The sequence below is a fragment of the Antechinus flavipes genome, chromosome 2, assembly GCF_016432865.1.
Source record: "Antechinus flavipes isolate AdamAnt ecotype Samford, QLD, Australia chromosome 2, AdamAnt_v2, whole genome shotgun sequence".
Lineage (NCBI taxonomy): Eukaryota > Metazoa > Chordata > Mammalia > Dasyuromorphia > Dasyuridae > Antechinus > Antechinus flavipes.
In genome coordinates this window covers 89,386,722-89,401,545 of record NC_067399.1, presented here as the reverse complement: position 1 = coordinate 89,401,545, position 14,824 = coordinate 89,386,722, and the positions used below count along the sequence as shown (strand labels likewise).

The following is a 14,824-nucleotide window of genomic DNA, read 5'->3' as shown; positions in this document are numbered from 1 at the left end:
AATGGCAAAAAAAAAAATCATAAACAAAACATGAATCAAACTGTTTTAAATATCCTGATAGAGCATTTATTAGGCACTCAATATGTGCCAGGCACTGTGTTAAGTTTTATTAAGTCGTTTTTCAATCATGTTTGACTCTCTGTGACCCCACTTGGGGTTTTCTTGGCAGAAATACTAAAGTGGTTTGCCATTTCCTTCTCCAGTTCATTTTACAGAAGAGGAATTGAGACAAATAGGATGAAGTGACTTGCCTGGAGTCACATAGTTAGTCCCTGTATAATCTAGCTGCCCATGTACTATTAAGGACACAAATATAAGCAAGCAAGATAATCTTTGCTCCCCTTATATTTTAATGTTATAATTATTAAGTTAATATTTGATGATCTAAATGTGAAATCTTTGTCTAATTATAAATGAATTAACACATTATTGGATCTATCAATCAATCAGTAACATTTATTAAGCATCATACTATATACCAGATAACCTGTTAAGTACTGGAGATACAGAAAGAAGTTTAAAAAAAATAGTCCCCGATGCCTCTTAAGAAGTTTACAATCTCATGGGTGACATAAGATGCAAACAAATACATACAAAGCAAGCTATTTCTAGGATAAGTTATTGTTTGTTTGTTGTTAACACAGGAAAGACACTAGAATTAGTGTCAGGAAGACTTCCTCTAAAAGGTGAGATTTTAATTGAGACTGAAAGGAAGCCAGAGAGGCAAGTAGTTACTGCACAAGAGGAGCACACTCTAGGCATGGAGATTGCTGGGGAGAATGCTCTGATATGAGAGATAAGAGGATCTTTGTTAATAGATAGAACAGTCAGGAGGAAAACACTGTCACTGGATCAAAGAGTATGTACTGGTCAGTAAAGTATAAGAAGACTAGTCAGATGGGGTTAAGTTAATAAGGACAATGAATGCCAAACAGAGCATTTTGTATTTGATCTTGGGGGACAAAAGGGACCACTGTGAAAGAAAGCGGAATGGTTGAACCTACACTATAAGAAAATCACTTTATTGTTCTGATAAAGGCCTCATTTCCAAAATATATAGAGAACTGACTCTAATTTATAAGAAATCAAGCCATTCTCCAATTGATAAATGGTCAAAGGATATGAACAGACAATTTTCAGATGATGAAATTGAAACTATTACCACTCATATGAAAGAGTGTTCCAAATCACTATTGATCAGAGAAATGCAAATTAAGACAATTCTGAGATACCACTACACACTTGTCAGATTGGCTAAGATGAGAGGAAAAAATAATGATGAATGTTGGAGGGGATGCGGGAAAACTGGGACACTGGTGCATTGTTGGTGGAGTTGTGAATAAATCCAACCATTCTGGAAAGCAATCTGGAATTATGCACAAAAAGTTATCAAACTGTGCATACCCTTTGATCCAGCAGTGTTACTTCTGGGCTTATATCCCAAAGAAATACTAAAAGAAGGGAAAGGGACCTGTATGTGCCAAAATGTTTGTGGCAGCCCTGTTTGTAGTGGCTAGAAACTGGAAATTGAATGGATACCCATCAATTGGAGAGTGGCTGGGTAAATTGTGGTACATGAATGTTATGGAATATTATTGTTCTGTAAGAAATGACCAGCAGGATGGATACAGAGAGGCTTGGAGAGACTTACATGAACTGATGCTAAGTGAAATGAGCAGAACCAGGAGATCATTATATACTTCAAGAACATTACTGTATGAGGATATATTCTGATGGAAGTGGATTTCTTTGACAAAGAGACCTAACTCAGTTTCAATTGATCAATGATGGACAGAAGCAGCTACACCCAAAGAAAGAACACTAGGAAATGAATGTAAACTGTTTGCATTTTTGTTTTTCTTCCCGGGTTACTTCTACCTTCTGAATCCAATTCTCCCTGTGCAACAAGAGGACTGTTCTGTTCTGCAAACATATATTGTATCTAGGATATACTGCAACATATTTAACATATATAGGACTGCTTGCCATCTAGGGGAGAGGGTGGAGGGAGGGAGGGGATAAATCAGAACAGAAGTGAGTGCAAGGGATAATGTTGTAAAAAATTACCCTGGCAAGGGTTCTGTCAATAAAAAGTTATTATAATTTTTTTTTTTTAAATCACTTTATTCCTGGCCTTCCCCTGCTAACCTAGGCTAGAGAAAACACATGAGTTTTTTTCCCTTGGATTTCCCAGTCATGATTATGATTTCTAGATTATTGGTTTTGGTTTTTGGAGGAGTTGGGGTTTGGGGATTTGGGTTTTTTGGGGGTTTTTTTAATGTTGTTTTTTTTTTGTGGCAAAGTAACTTGTATTTCTTTTAGCGACTCTGTCATTTATGGATTTTTCCTCCTGCTGTGTCCTGAAAATCATTATGCCTTTGACAACATTCATAAATGTCTTCCTTTTCCCTTTTTTGGACATATCAAGCTGCAGCCCAAGTTTATATAGAGATGCTATCCTCATATTTTTCATTTTTGTTCTGTTTCTATATTTCTACCATAGGAAGTCTCAAGTCAAATCACATAATTCCCCTTTGTGAATTAAAAGGCTTTTGCTTTTCATCTTCAATCAATATGATCCTTCTTTGAATCTTCCTTTCAAGTTTGGGCACACTGGATTGTAACATCTTCTCACTGAAGTAACTGTATCAAAATATATGTCGAGTTGGTGTTGAAGGTCTTGTCAAGTTTTTCATATACCTTATTTCTTAATTCTCTGCAGTAAATGATGGCACAGAACTTCAGTCTTCATCATAGTAGCTTTTTGTTTATACTTGTCATGAGTACGGCAAAATGATTTGACAAAGAGTCCTATGAAATGTATGTTTCCCAAAGCTTCTAGGAAGATGGAACCAAATCCATGAATTCCTTTGATTGCCTTCCCAAAGAAGACTTGTCAGCTATATTTCTATTTCTTATAGCTGCAATTTCCACTTATCTTCTGGTTTTGTTTAGGATATCAGTATTAAAGATATGTCACTTTCTCCTCCTTTACCCTATCTCACATTATGAAATGGTTAACTCTTTTATTTGTCCAAGCAATCCCCTCCCATCCCATCTCCTCCCACAAATTGCTCTTTCTGTCATCCGCACTTTCATTTATTTTCAATATACCTCTGTCAATGCTTTTCCCATTACCTACAAACATGTATCCTTAAAAAATCTTCAATTTATTCTTCTATCTCCACAATCATCTTATAATTCCTCTGCTCCATGTAGATAAACTACTTTAAAAAGCCATTTATAATAGGTGCCTCTACTTTCTTCTCATTCTCTTCTTAATCCTTAACAATCTGGCTTCTGACCATATCATTCCAACAAAATTAAAAGTTATCTAGGATCTCTTCGTTGCCAAGTACAATGACCTTTTCCCAATCTTCATTTTCCTTAACTTCCCTGCAGCATCTCATACATTTGATCACTTTCTCTCTAGGTTTTCAGAACATCACTACCTCCTGGCTTTCCTCCCATCTATTCAAACTGTTCCTTTATCTCCTTTGCTGGGTGCTCCTCCAGATCACACTTTTTAACCAATGAAAAACCATGATGAGAGAGATTCTCAAGTAACTACAAGTAAAAATCTCAAGGAAAAATACAGCTTGGACACAAATTCAACTAAAATTTCTGGAAAATATGAAGTAAGAGTTTGAAAAAAAGTTTTAATTTTTTTGTACATAAAATAAAGTTCCACAGGATAAAAACTAGAAAGGAAAATATCTGCAACAATCATTTAAGAGATTGCTCCCTGAATTTGGTAAACAATTAGACCGCTCTCACCAAACTCTGTTGCAATGGATTGGGAATCCTAGGTATGTTATCATTCCATGTATTAGAGTGACTGGAGAAAGAAATGAGTCTAATTGGTTAAGATGTTAGAATTTTTTAGCATAATGAGTACACAAGTACAACTCATATCATATATGCCTTTTCAATGAGTAAGGGATAGGAACAAAGGAAATGAGAGAATTTGAAACTCAAAGTTTTAAAAACAAACACTAAAATTTGTTTTTACACGGAACTGGAAAAAAATTAAAGGCCAAGTAAGGAAACAAAAACCATTTAAAAAAAATTTCAAGTAAAGAAAATTCAAGGCATAATCAATTCCAGAAAATGGAGGGATGATATGTCAACAGCTTGTCTGTCCACCCACTCTCCCGCCAAAAAGGTCCAGAAAACCAGAACCGTAATTTTTGGACTAGGGCTGATATGGCTCAGTTCTGAGAAACAAAAGCCAACTAACAGAAATAAAGATTAACAGGTGGATTGAAGAGGGGGAAAGACAGGGATGCAAAAATTGAGGAAAAAGACAGTGAGGGCCTGAACTAAAGTAGTGGGTGAGTGAGAGGAGAAAAGGAGGTAAATAAAAGGATGCTGTAAAGGGAGGAATGACAAGATTTATCAACAGGTTTGATAGTGGGGGAGAGAAAGTAAGCCTGGGTGACTGGAAGAAAGAAGTAGGAAGCTGGGAAAGAGGATGTGTGGGGAGAGTATAGAGTTTTGTTTTAGATATTTTAAATTTAAGATGCCCATGTGACATCCAGTTTCAGATGTCCAAAAGTCAGTTGGTAGTATAGGACTAGAGCTCAGAAGAGATATAAGGGATAAATATATAGATCTATAGATATATAAAACCTTGCATGTAGAGATGATTAAAAACTCAAAAGAGCAGATGAATTCACCAAGAGAAACAAGGAGAGGACTCAGCAAGACCTTGGCATACACCCATCATTAGGCAGTATGATATGTACACATATAAGTACATAAAAAGAAAACAGAAGGTAATTTCAGAGGTAGGGAAGAAGTGAGCATATAGAAACATTGGGAAGGCCTCTTGGAGAAGGAAGTGCTTGAGCTTTGAAGAAGCTAGGGATCATAGTCAATCAATATCACAAATATCCTGTTTATTTAAATAATAGTTGTCCTTCTTACACATCACTATGTCAATACTAAAGACACTAGCCATTACCTATAAGGAAAGTCAGATAAAGAAGGAAAGTAATGGCAGTAAAAAACAAAATGCTGTACATCAAAGTTGAGATGGGACTTTGAGATCAGGGGAACAGTTCAGGTGGACTACTAGTGGGCCAGCAGAAAGCCCAAGAAGATGAGAAGAAGACTGAGAGACTCAGGGATAAGCATGTTCTTTGAATAAGCATGAAGCCCCTTGTGCAATATGTCCAACAAATGGTCATCAGGCTCTCCTTGAAGAAATGAAGAGTAGGAAATCAATAACCTCCTAAGGCACTCCTTTCCACTCCTGGGCAATTCTGATTGTAAGGAAATGTTTCTTCCTGTGGACCTAGCCTGGACTTTGCAGTGTCAGGCATTGCCCTTAATTCTATCTCAAGCCAAGGACTATAATCCCTTCTCCATTTTATAGACCTCTAAATGCTTGGGAGTAATTAGGGCTCCCATAAATCTTATTTAATTTAAACATTCTCACTTTCTTCAAATGATTCTCCCATGGAATGGTATCTGGTCCTTTTCATCTTCTTTAGTCATCCTGCTCTCAATGGGTTTGTTAATGATCTTCCTTAAAATGGCTCCCATGGAGATGACTATGAACCACTACATATAATTCCCAATCCTTGTATTTTTGTCTGCCTGCATTTTTTATTTACTTCACAGGCCAATTGTACACTATTTCAAAGTCTGACTCTTTTTATACAGCAATATAACAATTATATTAAATATTTTATATATATATACACATATATATAGCAATAATAATAGCAATATATGTATACATATATTTTATTTAATTTATACTTTAACATATTTAACATGTATTGGTCAGCCTGCCATCTGGGGGAAGGGGGGGGGGGGGAAGGAGGGAAAAAGTTGGAACAAAAGGATTTGCAATTGTCAATGCTGAAAAATTACCTATGCATATATCTTGTAAATAAAAAGCTATAATTTAAAAAAAAAAAAAAAAAGGAAAAAAAATGTGGCTCCCATGGTATTGAGCACACTTCTTGTCCACAGCAGATACTTCACAGTTTTACTTGGCTATGAGTAGAAAATGGAGAGAAGATTGGGATTGGACGGAAAAGGAGGGGAGGGAGAAAGTGAGGGAGAAAAAGAGATAAAGAGGGAAGGAGAGGTGTTGGAATCTTTACAAACTGCTAACTAGAGTTGATCTAATCTTACAAGAAGATGTTTTGGGCAGAACCTGAAACAAGGTACTAAGTAGAACTAATTAGTACAATGCTTGTGTTTGCACCTTTACTCATCGGAGTTCACAAGTATGCCAGCTTTACAAAGTAAACTTCGTAACTTTGTGAGTTCACACCTCCCTTGAAGCTCTTTGGGCCAGAGAGCACTATGGGAGAAAACCCATAATCCCTCTCTCTCGTATCCCACAATTCATCCCTCTTGTATAAAAGAAACAGACAGAGGCTCTTGGTCAGATTTCAGCGGAATTCCGCCAGAAGCCCTCTCTCCGAGGCAAGAGAGAATATTTTCCACTTGGCTGGCTGGTGGCGGAAGAAGAGTTTTCAGAGGAAAAAGCTACAAGTGGAGAGTTCAGTGGACAACCAGATTCATCTTCATCTCACACCACTGTAGTTGGTGGCTGGGCTCCTGCACTTCCCCCACTGAGACCAAGCTGGTCTGAAAGACTCACCAGAAAGCTAGCCGAGCCCCAAGTGAAGGAGACAAGAGATTCATTCCATCTCTGTGCTGGTTGGAGGCTGAAGAAAGCAGAGGCAGAGGCTGAAGGACAGAACCTTTGGATTTGGAGATATTTGGAGGGCCCTAAGCTAAACCGGCTGTGTTTTGAGAAGAACAGGAACTCCAACATTTGAACTCCAACAGAGAGGGATAAGGAAGAGGAGAGGAGAGGGAGAAGAGAGGAGAGGGAGAGGAGAGGAGAGGGAGAGAAGAGGAGAGGAGAAGGAGAGGAGAGGAAAAGGAGAGGAGAGGAGAAGGAGAGGAGAGGAGGGGAGAGGAGAGGAAAGGGAGAGGGAGAGGAGAGGGAGAGGAGAGGGAGAGGAGAGGAGGGGAAGGAGAAAGGGAGCTGAGGTTCTTAACCTGGAGTCCCTGGACTCCCAAGCGCTCTGTGGATAGATTTCAGGGGATCTAAGAACTTATATGTGAAAATACATATTTATTTTCACTTACCTCTAAGAGAAATTTAGCATTTCCTTATTTGAAAACCGTAGTCTAAAAAGAGATTTTTAGATTTCAACTGACTGCCCTAGGGATTCATGACTCAAAAAAGTCAATACCCTTAGGCTAAACCTAGTTCCTTTCTTATATTACTGCCATGCAAGTATTTGAAGTCAGCAATGGTATCCTCTTTTATAAACATTCTCTTCTCTAAGGTAAATATCATCAGTTCTCTCTACTGGTATTGTTTTCAAATCTCCAAACATCATGGTCATCATTGGTCAAACTTTTTCTAGTTTATCAATATCTTTTTAAATGTGACACTCAACACTGGATACAATATTCCAAAAATCTACCAGCCAAATTGGGAGATTATGGGGTCCTTGAAAAGCAAATTTAGTGAAGTAAAAGTCCCATACCATAGGAGTTGGGGTGATGAGAGACATTAAGTTTGAATTCTGATTCGAGGATATGTAGAAAAGTCGAATCACTTAACCTCTATGAGCTTTAAAGGATGATGGTCACCTCTCTCTGACAGAAGTTGTACCATAGTCTAAGATAGACACAGACACAATACAATGAATACAACGTTCACAATTATTCCCTCTTCATCAGAAAGTCAAAAGGGTCAATATCTATGAAACAACAATCTGAAAAGTTGTTAAGTGTAATGTTCTTCTGTTGGTTCAGTTTCTTTGGTTTGCTGGAGGTCTTGGGAGCAGCTTTTATTTCAGTCAGAGTAATCACCACAATTACAGCTAAATGTTAAAGTCCAAATCCTTTATTATCTCTTTCAAAGTCTTGTCTCCTTTCCTGGGGTCCGGTTAGCTTTCTTATAGTCCAGATCCTTTATTATCTCCTTCCTGGGGCTGGGCAGCGGAGAGCCTTTCAGTGTACCCTTGGTCTTGGGGGGAAAGGGGGAGCGGGGGGGGGGGGGGGGGGAGAATGCAGGAATCCAGGCCAGGCACCAGGAAGATATAAGATCAAATTGAATTTCTCCCCTTGGTTCTGAGAGCTTAAAGCTCCTGCCCCCAGTCCTTTGCCTTCTCTCTGAAGGTCTCTGAATCAACCTAGCTGAGGCTCCTAGCTTATATGCTCTATGCGGAGTATACACCAACCATTATCTGATGTAGGATTAAATCAATTCTAAACTAGGTTTAACCATTGTCTCCTCAATTCCACTTAGTATCTTGTTTTAAGTTCTGGCCCATAACATCTCCTTGTAGAATTAAATCAATCATACTGAACCATGCTAAATTAGATAACTATTATCTCTATCAATTCCATTGACTTAGTACTTATAAGAATCCTTTGTTTCAAGTTCAGAGTTCTGGCCCATAACATCTCCTTGTAGAATTAAATCAATCATACTGAACCATGCTAAATTAGATAACTATTATCTCTATCAATTCCATTGACTTAGTACTTATAAGAATCCTTTGTTTCAAGTTCAGAGTTCTGGCCCGTAACAGTTAGGTGATGTATAAAAAATGTCAGTAACATATCAAATCATATCCTCAATTTATAAATTCTACAAAATATTGCTACATCTTTTAAGGGATATCTGTTTAATAAAACATCTGGGAGGATCAGTGGAACAAGTACAGCTTTAGAGCTAGAGGGAATTTGGAGGTCCTCAAGTCTAGCCTCTGTACTTTTAAAGTGAGGAGACCAAGATTTGGAAGTGAAAGAACTTGCCCTGAAATGAAAGAATAGCCAGGAAGGAGAAAAAGAACTATGTGAAAAGAACTATGAAGCTGTAATGCAAGTTTCTGAGAGAACTCTTGGGAACACCATCAAGGAGGTTCACAGTTCTCTCAGGGCTCATTCATTAATGTTGGCTGCCAGGAGGCACCAAAAAAAAACTCCAAAGCAAAGCAGAAATCCCAGCTCTCTCAGATTTTTAATTACTTTGGGACTTAAATTCACAATAAGTGGTTTGAAAATTACAGCTCTACTTTTTAGTATAATACTAGAAAACAAGTTTTTATCTTTTTTTTTTTTTTTTTTTTTTTTTTTACTTTTTAAAATTTTTTTTTGGAATAGACTTTTTTAAATAGCTTTTTATTTACAAGATATATGCATAGGTAATTTTTCAGCATTGACAGTTGCAAATCCTTTTGTTCCAACTTTTTCCCTCCTCCCCACCCTTCCCCCAGATGGCAGGTTGACCAATACATGTTAATTATGTTAAAGTATAAGTTAAATACAATATATGTATACATGTCCAAACAGTTATTTTGCTGTATAAAAAGAGTTGGACTTTGAAATAATGTACAATTAGCCTGTGAAGGAAATCAAAAATGCAGGTGGACAAAAATAGAGGGCTTGGGAATTCTATGTAGTGGTTCATAGTCATCTTCCAGAGTTCTTTCCCTGGGTGTAGGTAGTTCAGTTCACTACTGCTCTATTGGAACAGTTTTTATCTTTATGATAAATAGGTGCCTGCTATTGTCTACAACAGAATTATGTTTGCCTTGTTCTACCTTAACTTAAAAACAAAATCTAGTACCTTGCCCTTAAGACAAATGTATTTGCTTCTGTCAAAAGCAATCATTTTTCTCAAGGATATTTTTCTTGCAATCATTTTTTAACAGTGAAAATTAAAATCTGAAGAAAAAATAAAAATAGAAAAGTCAGAAAATAGACTAAGTTCCACATTAATTTAAATATGCCACTATTTTCTAATCTAATTTCAAACAAGAGGATTTATAAAACTCTGCTAATGCCTTAGGTCAGAACTGATTTCGCCCACCTTAGTACTCTAATATAGGACTTCTTAAACTTTCCCTTTGTGGTCCCTTTTTACCCAAAAAATCTGTATGGCCTCTCAGATATGTAGGTATGTAAGAGGTATATAAATCCAACATTTACTGGGATAATTATAATTCTGCAACTCCTACATTCAGTTATGAGACCCCATATGGGGTCGCAAGCCACTGTTTAAGAAGCTAGGCTATAATGCTTTGTGGACTTCTATATACTTGTAGTATATTTTGTATTATACATATTTTTATATATGTCTTTTTTCTTTTGCTAGTTGATTGCTGTTCAATAGACAGTGTCCCCAATTTAGGGAAAGAGGGGTTTGGCAAAGATATTGGAGTAGTTTGCTTTCTAGCAAACCTTCTCCAGTTCATTGTACAGAAACTGAGGCAAAAAATGGATTAATTGACTTGCCCCAGGTCACCCTGGCAGTAAGTGACTGAGGCCACATTTGAACTTAGATCTTTCTAACTCCAGCACCACGTAGCTGTCTCTTAGCTCTTTTCATTTACCAGTTCCTTAAGAAAGGAGACCATGTCATACTTCTTTCTTTATCTTAGTGATAGACTGGATGAATTGATAAATGGTCAAAGGATATGAACAGACAATTCTCAGACGAAGAAATTGTAACTATTTATAGACATATGAAAATATGCTCCAAATCATTATTAATCAGAGAAATGCAAATTAAGACAACTCTGAGATACCACTACACACCTGTCAGATTGGCTAGAGTGACAGGGAAAGATAATGTGGAATGTTGGAGGGGATACGGGAAAACAGGGACACTGATACATTGTTGGTGGAATTGTGAACACATCCAGCCATTCTGGAGAGCAATTTGGAACTATGCTCAAAAAGTTATCAAACTGTGCATACCCTTTGATCCAGAAGTGTTTCTACTGGGCTTATACCCCAAAGAGATACTAAAGAAGGGAAAGGGACCTGTATGTGCCAAAATGTTTGTGGCAGCCCTATTTGTAGTGGCTAGAAGCTGGAAAATGAATGGATGCCCATCAATTGGAGAATGGTTGAGTAAATTGTGGTATATGAATGTTATGGAATATTATTGTTCTGTAAGGAATGACCAGCAGGATGAATACAGAGAGGACTGGTGAGACTTACATGAACTGATGCTAAGTGAAATGAGCAGAACCAGGAGATCATTATATACCTCAACAATGATACTGTTTGAGGATGTATTCTGATGGAAGTGGATCTCTTTGAGAAAGAGAGCTAATTTAGTTTCAATTGATCAAAGATGGGCAGAAGCAGCTACACCCAAAGAAAGAACACTGGGAGATGAATATAAACTGCTTGCATTTTTGTTTTTCTTCCCGGATTATTTATACCTTCTGAATTCAATTCTCCCTGTGCAACAAGAAAACTGTTGGGTTCTGCACACATATATTGTATCCAGGATATACTGTAACCTATTCAACATGTAAAGGACTGCTTGCCATCTGGGGGAGGGGGTGGAGGGAGGGAGGGGAAAAATCGGAACAGAAGTGAGTGCAAGGGATAATGTAAAAAATTACTCTGGCATGGGTTCTATCAATAAAAAGTTATTAAAAAAAAAAAGAAAAAGAAAAAAAAAATTACCCTGGCATGGGTTCTGTCAATAAAACACTATTATAAAATTAAAAAAAAAAGTGATAGACTGGATGCATGATTTCACTGATATATGAGGTTCTAAGACAGGTGGGCACTTTCTCTGCAATTTATATAGTCTGAAAGACTTGCCTAGAGGCACTAAAAAATTGAATCACTGGACCAAAATTACACAATCATGTATCAGAGACAGGACTTAAATCCAGTTCTTCAGACCTTGAAGGCCAGCTTTCTGTCCATGGCAATAAATCTTGGGGCACAGCAAAAGTTTAACTGACATATATTTGTCAGAGATTTTGCAGATGGACAGCTGTTTCTTGAGCCAGAAAGACCTGGATTCAAAAGCCACCTATAATATATGCTGGTTGAGCAAACTTCACTTTAACAGTGACTCTGGGAAACTCTCAAGTCTACGTTATAGGCAAGATGTCTAATTCCATTAGTAGAAGACATTTTCTCAACCTGTAGTTCCCTGTATTATTGAAATGAACAAACCATAAACCTTGTCTGCTGAATGAATGAATGAATAAATGAATGATGGCTATCAGTATGAAAAGCAGTTATTATTCTGATTAGTAAACATATACAGCTGAAAGTGTAAAAAATTACCCTGGCATGGGTTCTGTCAATAAAACGCTATTATAAAATAAAAAAAAAAAAGTGATAAACTGGATGCATGATTTCACTGATATATGAGGTTCTAAGGCAGGTGGGCACTTTCTCTGCAATTTATATAGTCTGAAAGACTTGCCTAGAGGCACTAAAAAATTGAATCACTGGACCAAAATTACACAATCATGTATCAGAGGCAGGACTTAAATCCAGTTCTTCAGACTTTGAAGGTGCTTTTATAGGAGACCTATTGTTCTTATTACAGTGAAAGAAAAAAAAAGTAATTACCTCCAATAGATCTTCACAATAGAATTTTTTAGGGGGAAGAGGAAGGGGCATACCTATGATTTCAATGACATAGAGAATTCCCTAATGAGGTAACTCCCTATACTATAAAAACTGATTTAAACCTGCTCTGTAACTGATAGGCTAAAAGAGTTTATTTAGCAGGAACAAAAAAGGAAAGAAATTAAAAACTTCATTATTTATGACTACAATAACTTGTAATTTTGAAAATTCAATTTAGACTATATCCTTACTGTATTAATGCTAATGTGGCATAAATGGATACAATTTTCTAAAAATTCTGTTATCTTGCTATATCAAAGACACATTTTATTGGAATAACATAATGTCACTTACAAGCCACACACTGAAAAGCAGATCTTAGACTAAAAAGCTACCAGTATCTCCACAAAGGAATGGTATTCTAGCTTCAGAGTAGTTTGCAAAGACTCTGCTGTTGCAGATGAAACGGGACAATTGGAAATGGGTCAATGAATGCTAAAAAATGCCACTTCAAATAGGGTGGCAAGGACTGAAGAATTCTGGGAAATATTCATAATCCACAAAAATCTCAAGGCAAATATGGCTCTTGAGCAAAGTTAGGGAACAGTCAGAGGAGCAGAGGGAGCCACAAGAACAAACTAAAAACCACAGCATGGTTTATTTTATCATAAACAATCTTCTCATTTACACAACTCAAAAGCACTATTAATGGCCAACAATCTCCTCTTCAGCTATACTTGAATACATCACTGACAGTGCCCACAACAACAGCATCCTGCTCATTTAGAAAAAGCAGCAGCTCCCACAGATCCTTCCCCAACTGACAGTCTATCCCTCGTGTCTCTAAGATTCAGCTCTGTGTCTCCAGCTGGGATGTCCCCTAGGCCCCCCAAAGTCACAAAAGCCATCATCATTACTCTTTCTCACTTTTCCATCTTCTTCCTGGCATCCACCACCACCCTTGGTGGCACTTCCTGGGAAATGTAATTGTCACCCTTCACTCTTTATTCAAAACCTCTCAACACCTGTCCCGGCCACAGACTGAGGATAGGAAACAGGGGGGAAAACTTGCTCTCTAATGGGGGAGACACACCACTATAAACAAAGATGCTATAAATGGGATCATTAGAAAATAATCTCTTTATATATATATATATATGTATGTATATATGTACATACATACACACACACATACATATATACACAAATATCTAAAGATATACAAATATGAACACATCTAAAATACAGTTGTGAAAGATATATCCACATAAGGATCTGTGTGCATACAACTGTGTATACATGTATACTGATGCACACATCTAATTTATTTACTCATTAGTATTTATTAGTATAAGAATATATTAGTACAGGGAGCTTTTTAGGGCAAGGATGCTCCCTTGATAGCAATGCAAATAGGCTCCTTCCCAGCATCTTCTGGAGATTTCTAGGGCTGCCTAAAGCCCAAGAGATGAACTGAGCAGTCCACCTGGGCTATGTATGAGTAAACTGGAGATCTCACTACTGGGAAAAGGTCCTTCCTCTCCACAACCCTGGAAAGTAGTTGCTAGTATTATGCCCATTTTACAGATAAGGACACGGAGACTGCAAGAAGTTCCGTCACTCGAAATGCTGGAAACTGTCTGGGGCAGGATTCGAACTCGTTTTCCCGCCCCCAGGAATTCCTACCTCGTAATTTGTATCTTTGATAAGACGCTCTAGAAACGTCTATAGCAGAAGTTACCCAGTGGGTGGTCAATAAGTGAGATAAAAGTTGCGAGAGGAGATGGAGTGGGGAAATAGGAGGAGGTGAAGACTACAGAAGAGGAGCTCAGGGTCTACATAGATCCCAAAAGACAGACTCAGAGGGGGCAGGATGTCAGCCAGAAGCGACCAGACGTTGGGTGGGAACCACTGTTAGGCTGAGGAGAGGGTCGTGGCAGGTGGGGCCGGCTGCGCTCCGGAATACTTTTTTGTGGCCGCTTGTTTCCGGGGGGGACTCCCAGAAGTGACCGGCCAAGGCAGGCGCTTCGCGGAAGGGAAGAAAGGGGGCGAGCCCGACTTGCAGGATGAGGGGACCCGGGCTTACCTGCCGGAGTAGCTTCCACCTGGCGGCTCCCAGGGACCCCCGAGACGCAGACCTAGGCTCCCCAGCTACGAGCTCTCCTGCTGCTCCAGAACCTTCCCCCGACGCTGGCGACTCCATCTCGCATTGCCGCCGTTTCCTGCCAGGACCTGCGTGCCTGCCTCTTAGCTGCCAGGACCTGCGGCTGCCGAGACTCCGAACCGCGTGGCCTAGCTGCTGAAGCCGGCTCTGGTCCACGGCCCTTCCGGGTAAACGCGTCACCTTGGCAACCGCGAACGAGAAGCGTGGCGATCGATTTGTCTCTACTTCCTAGCACACCTTCCCATCCTGGTGACCATCTTGGATGAGGGCAGG

At 38.5% G+C, this 14,824-nt stretch overlaps 1 protein-coding gene across 2 annotated transcripts in view; it reads right to left on the bottom strand.

Annotated features, from left to right (window-relative positions):
• CAMKMT (calmodulin-lysine N-methyltransferase) overlaps positions 1-14,674 on the bottom strand; it is a 525,230-nt gene extending 510,556 nt beyond the window's left edge. For both annotated transcript variants that reach the window (XM_051975194.1, XM_051975195.1), the window contains exon 1: positions 14,474-14,674. In XM_051975194.1, coding sequence (XP_051831154.1) covers positions 14,474-14,590 — 117 coding nt within the window. In that variant the 5' untranslated portion in view covers positions 14,591-14,674. The remainder of the gene's footprint in view (positions 1-14,473) is intronic.
• Between the last annotated feature and the right edge of the window lie 150 nt (positions 14,675-14,824).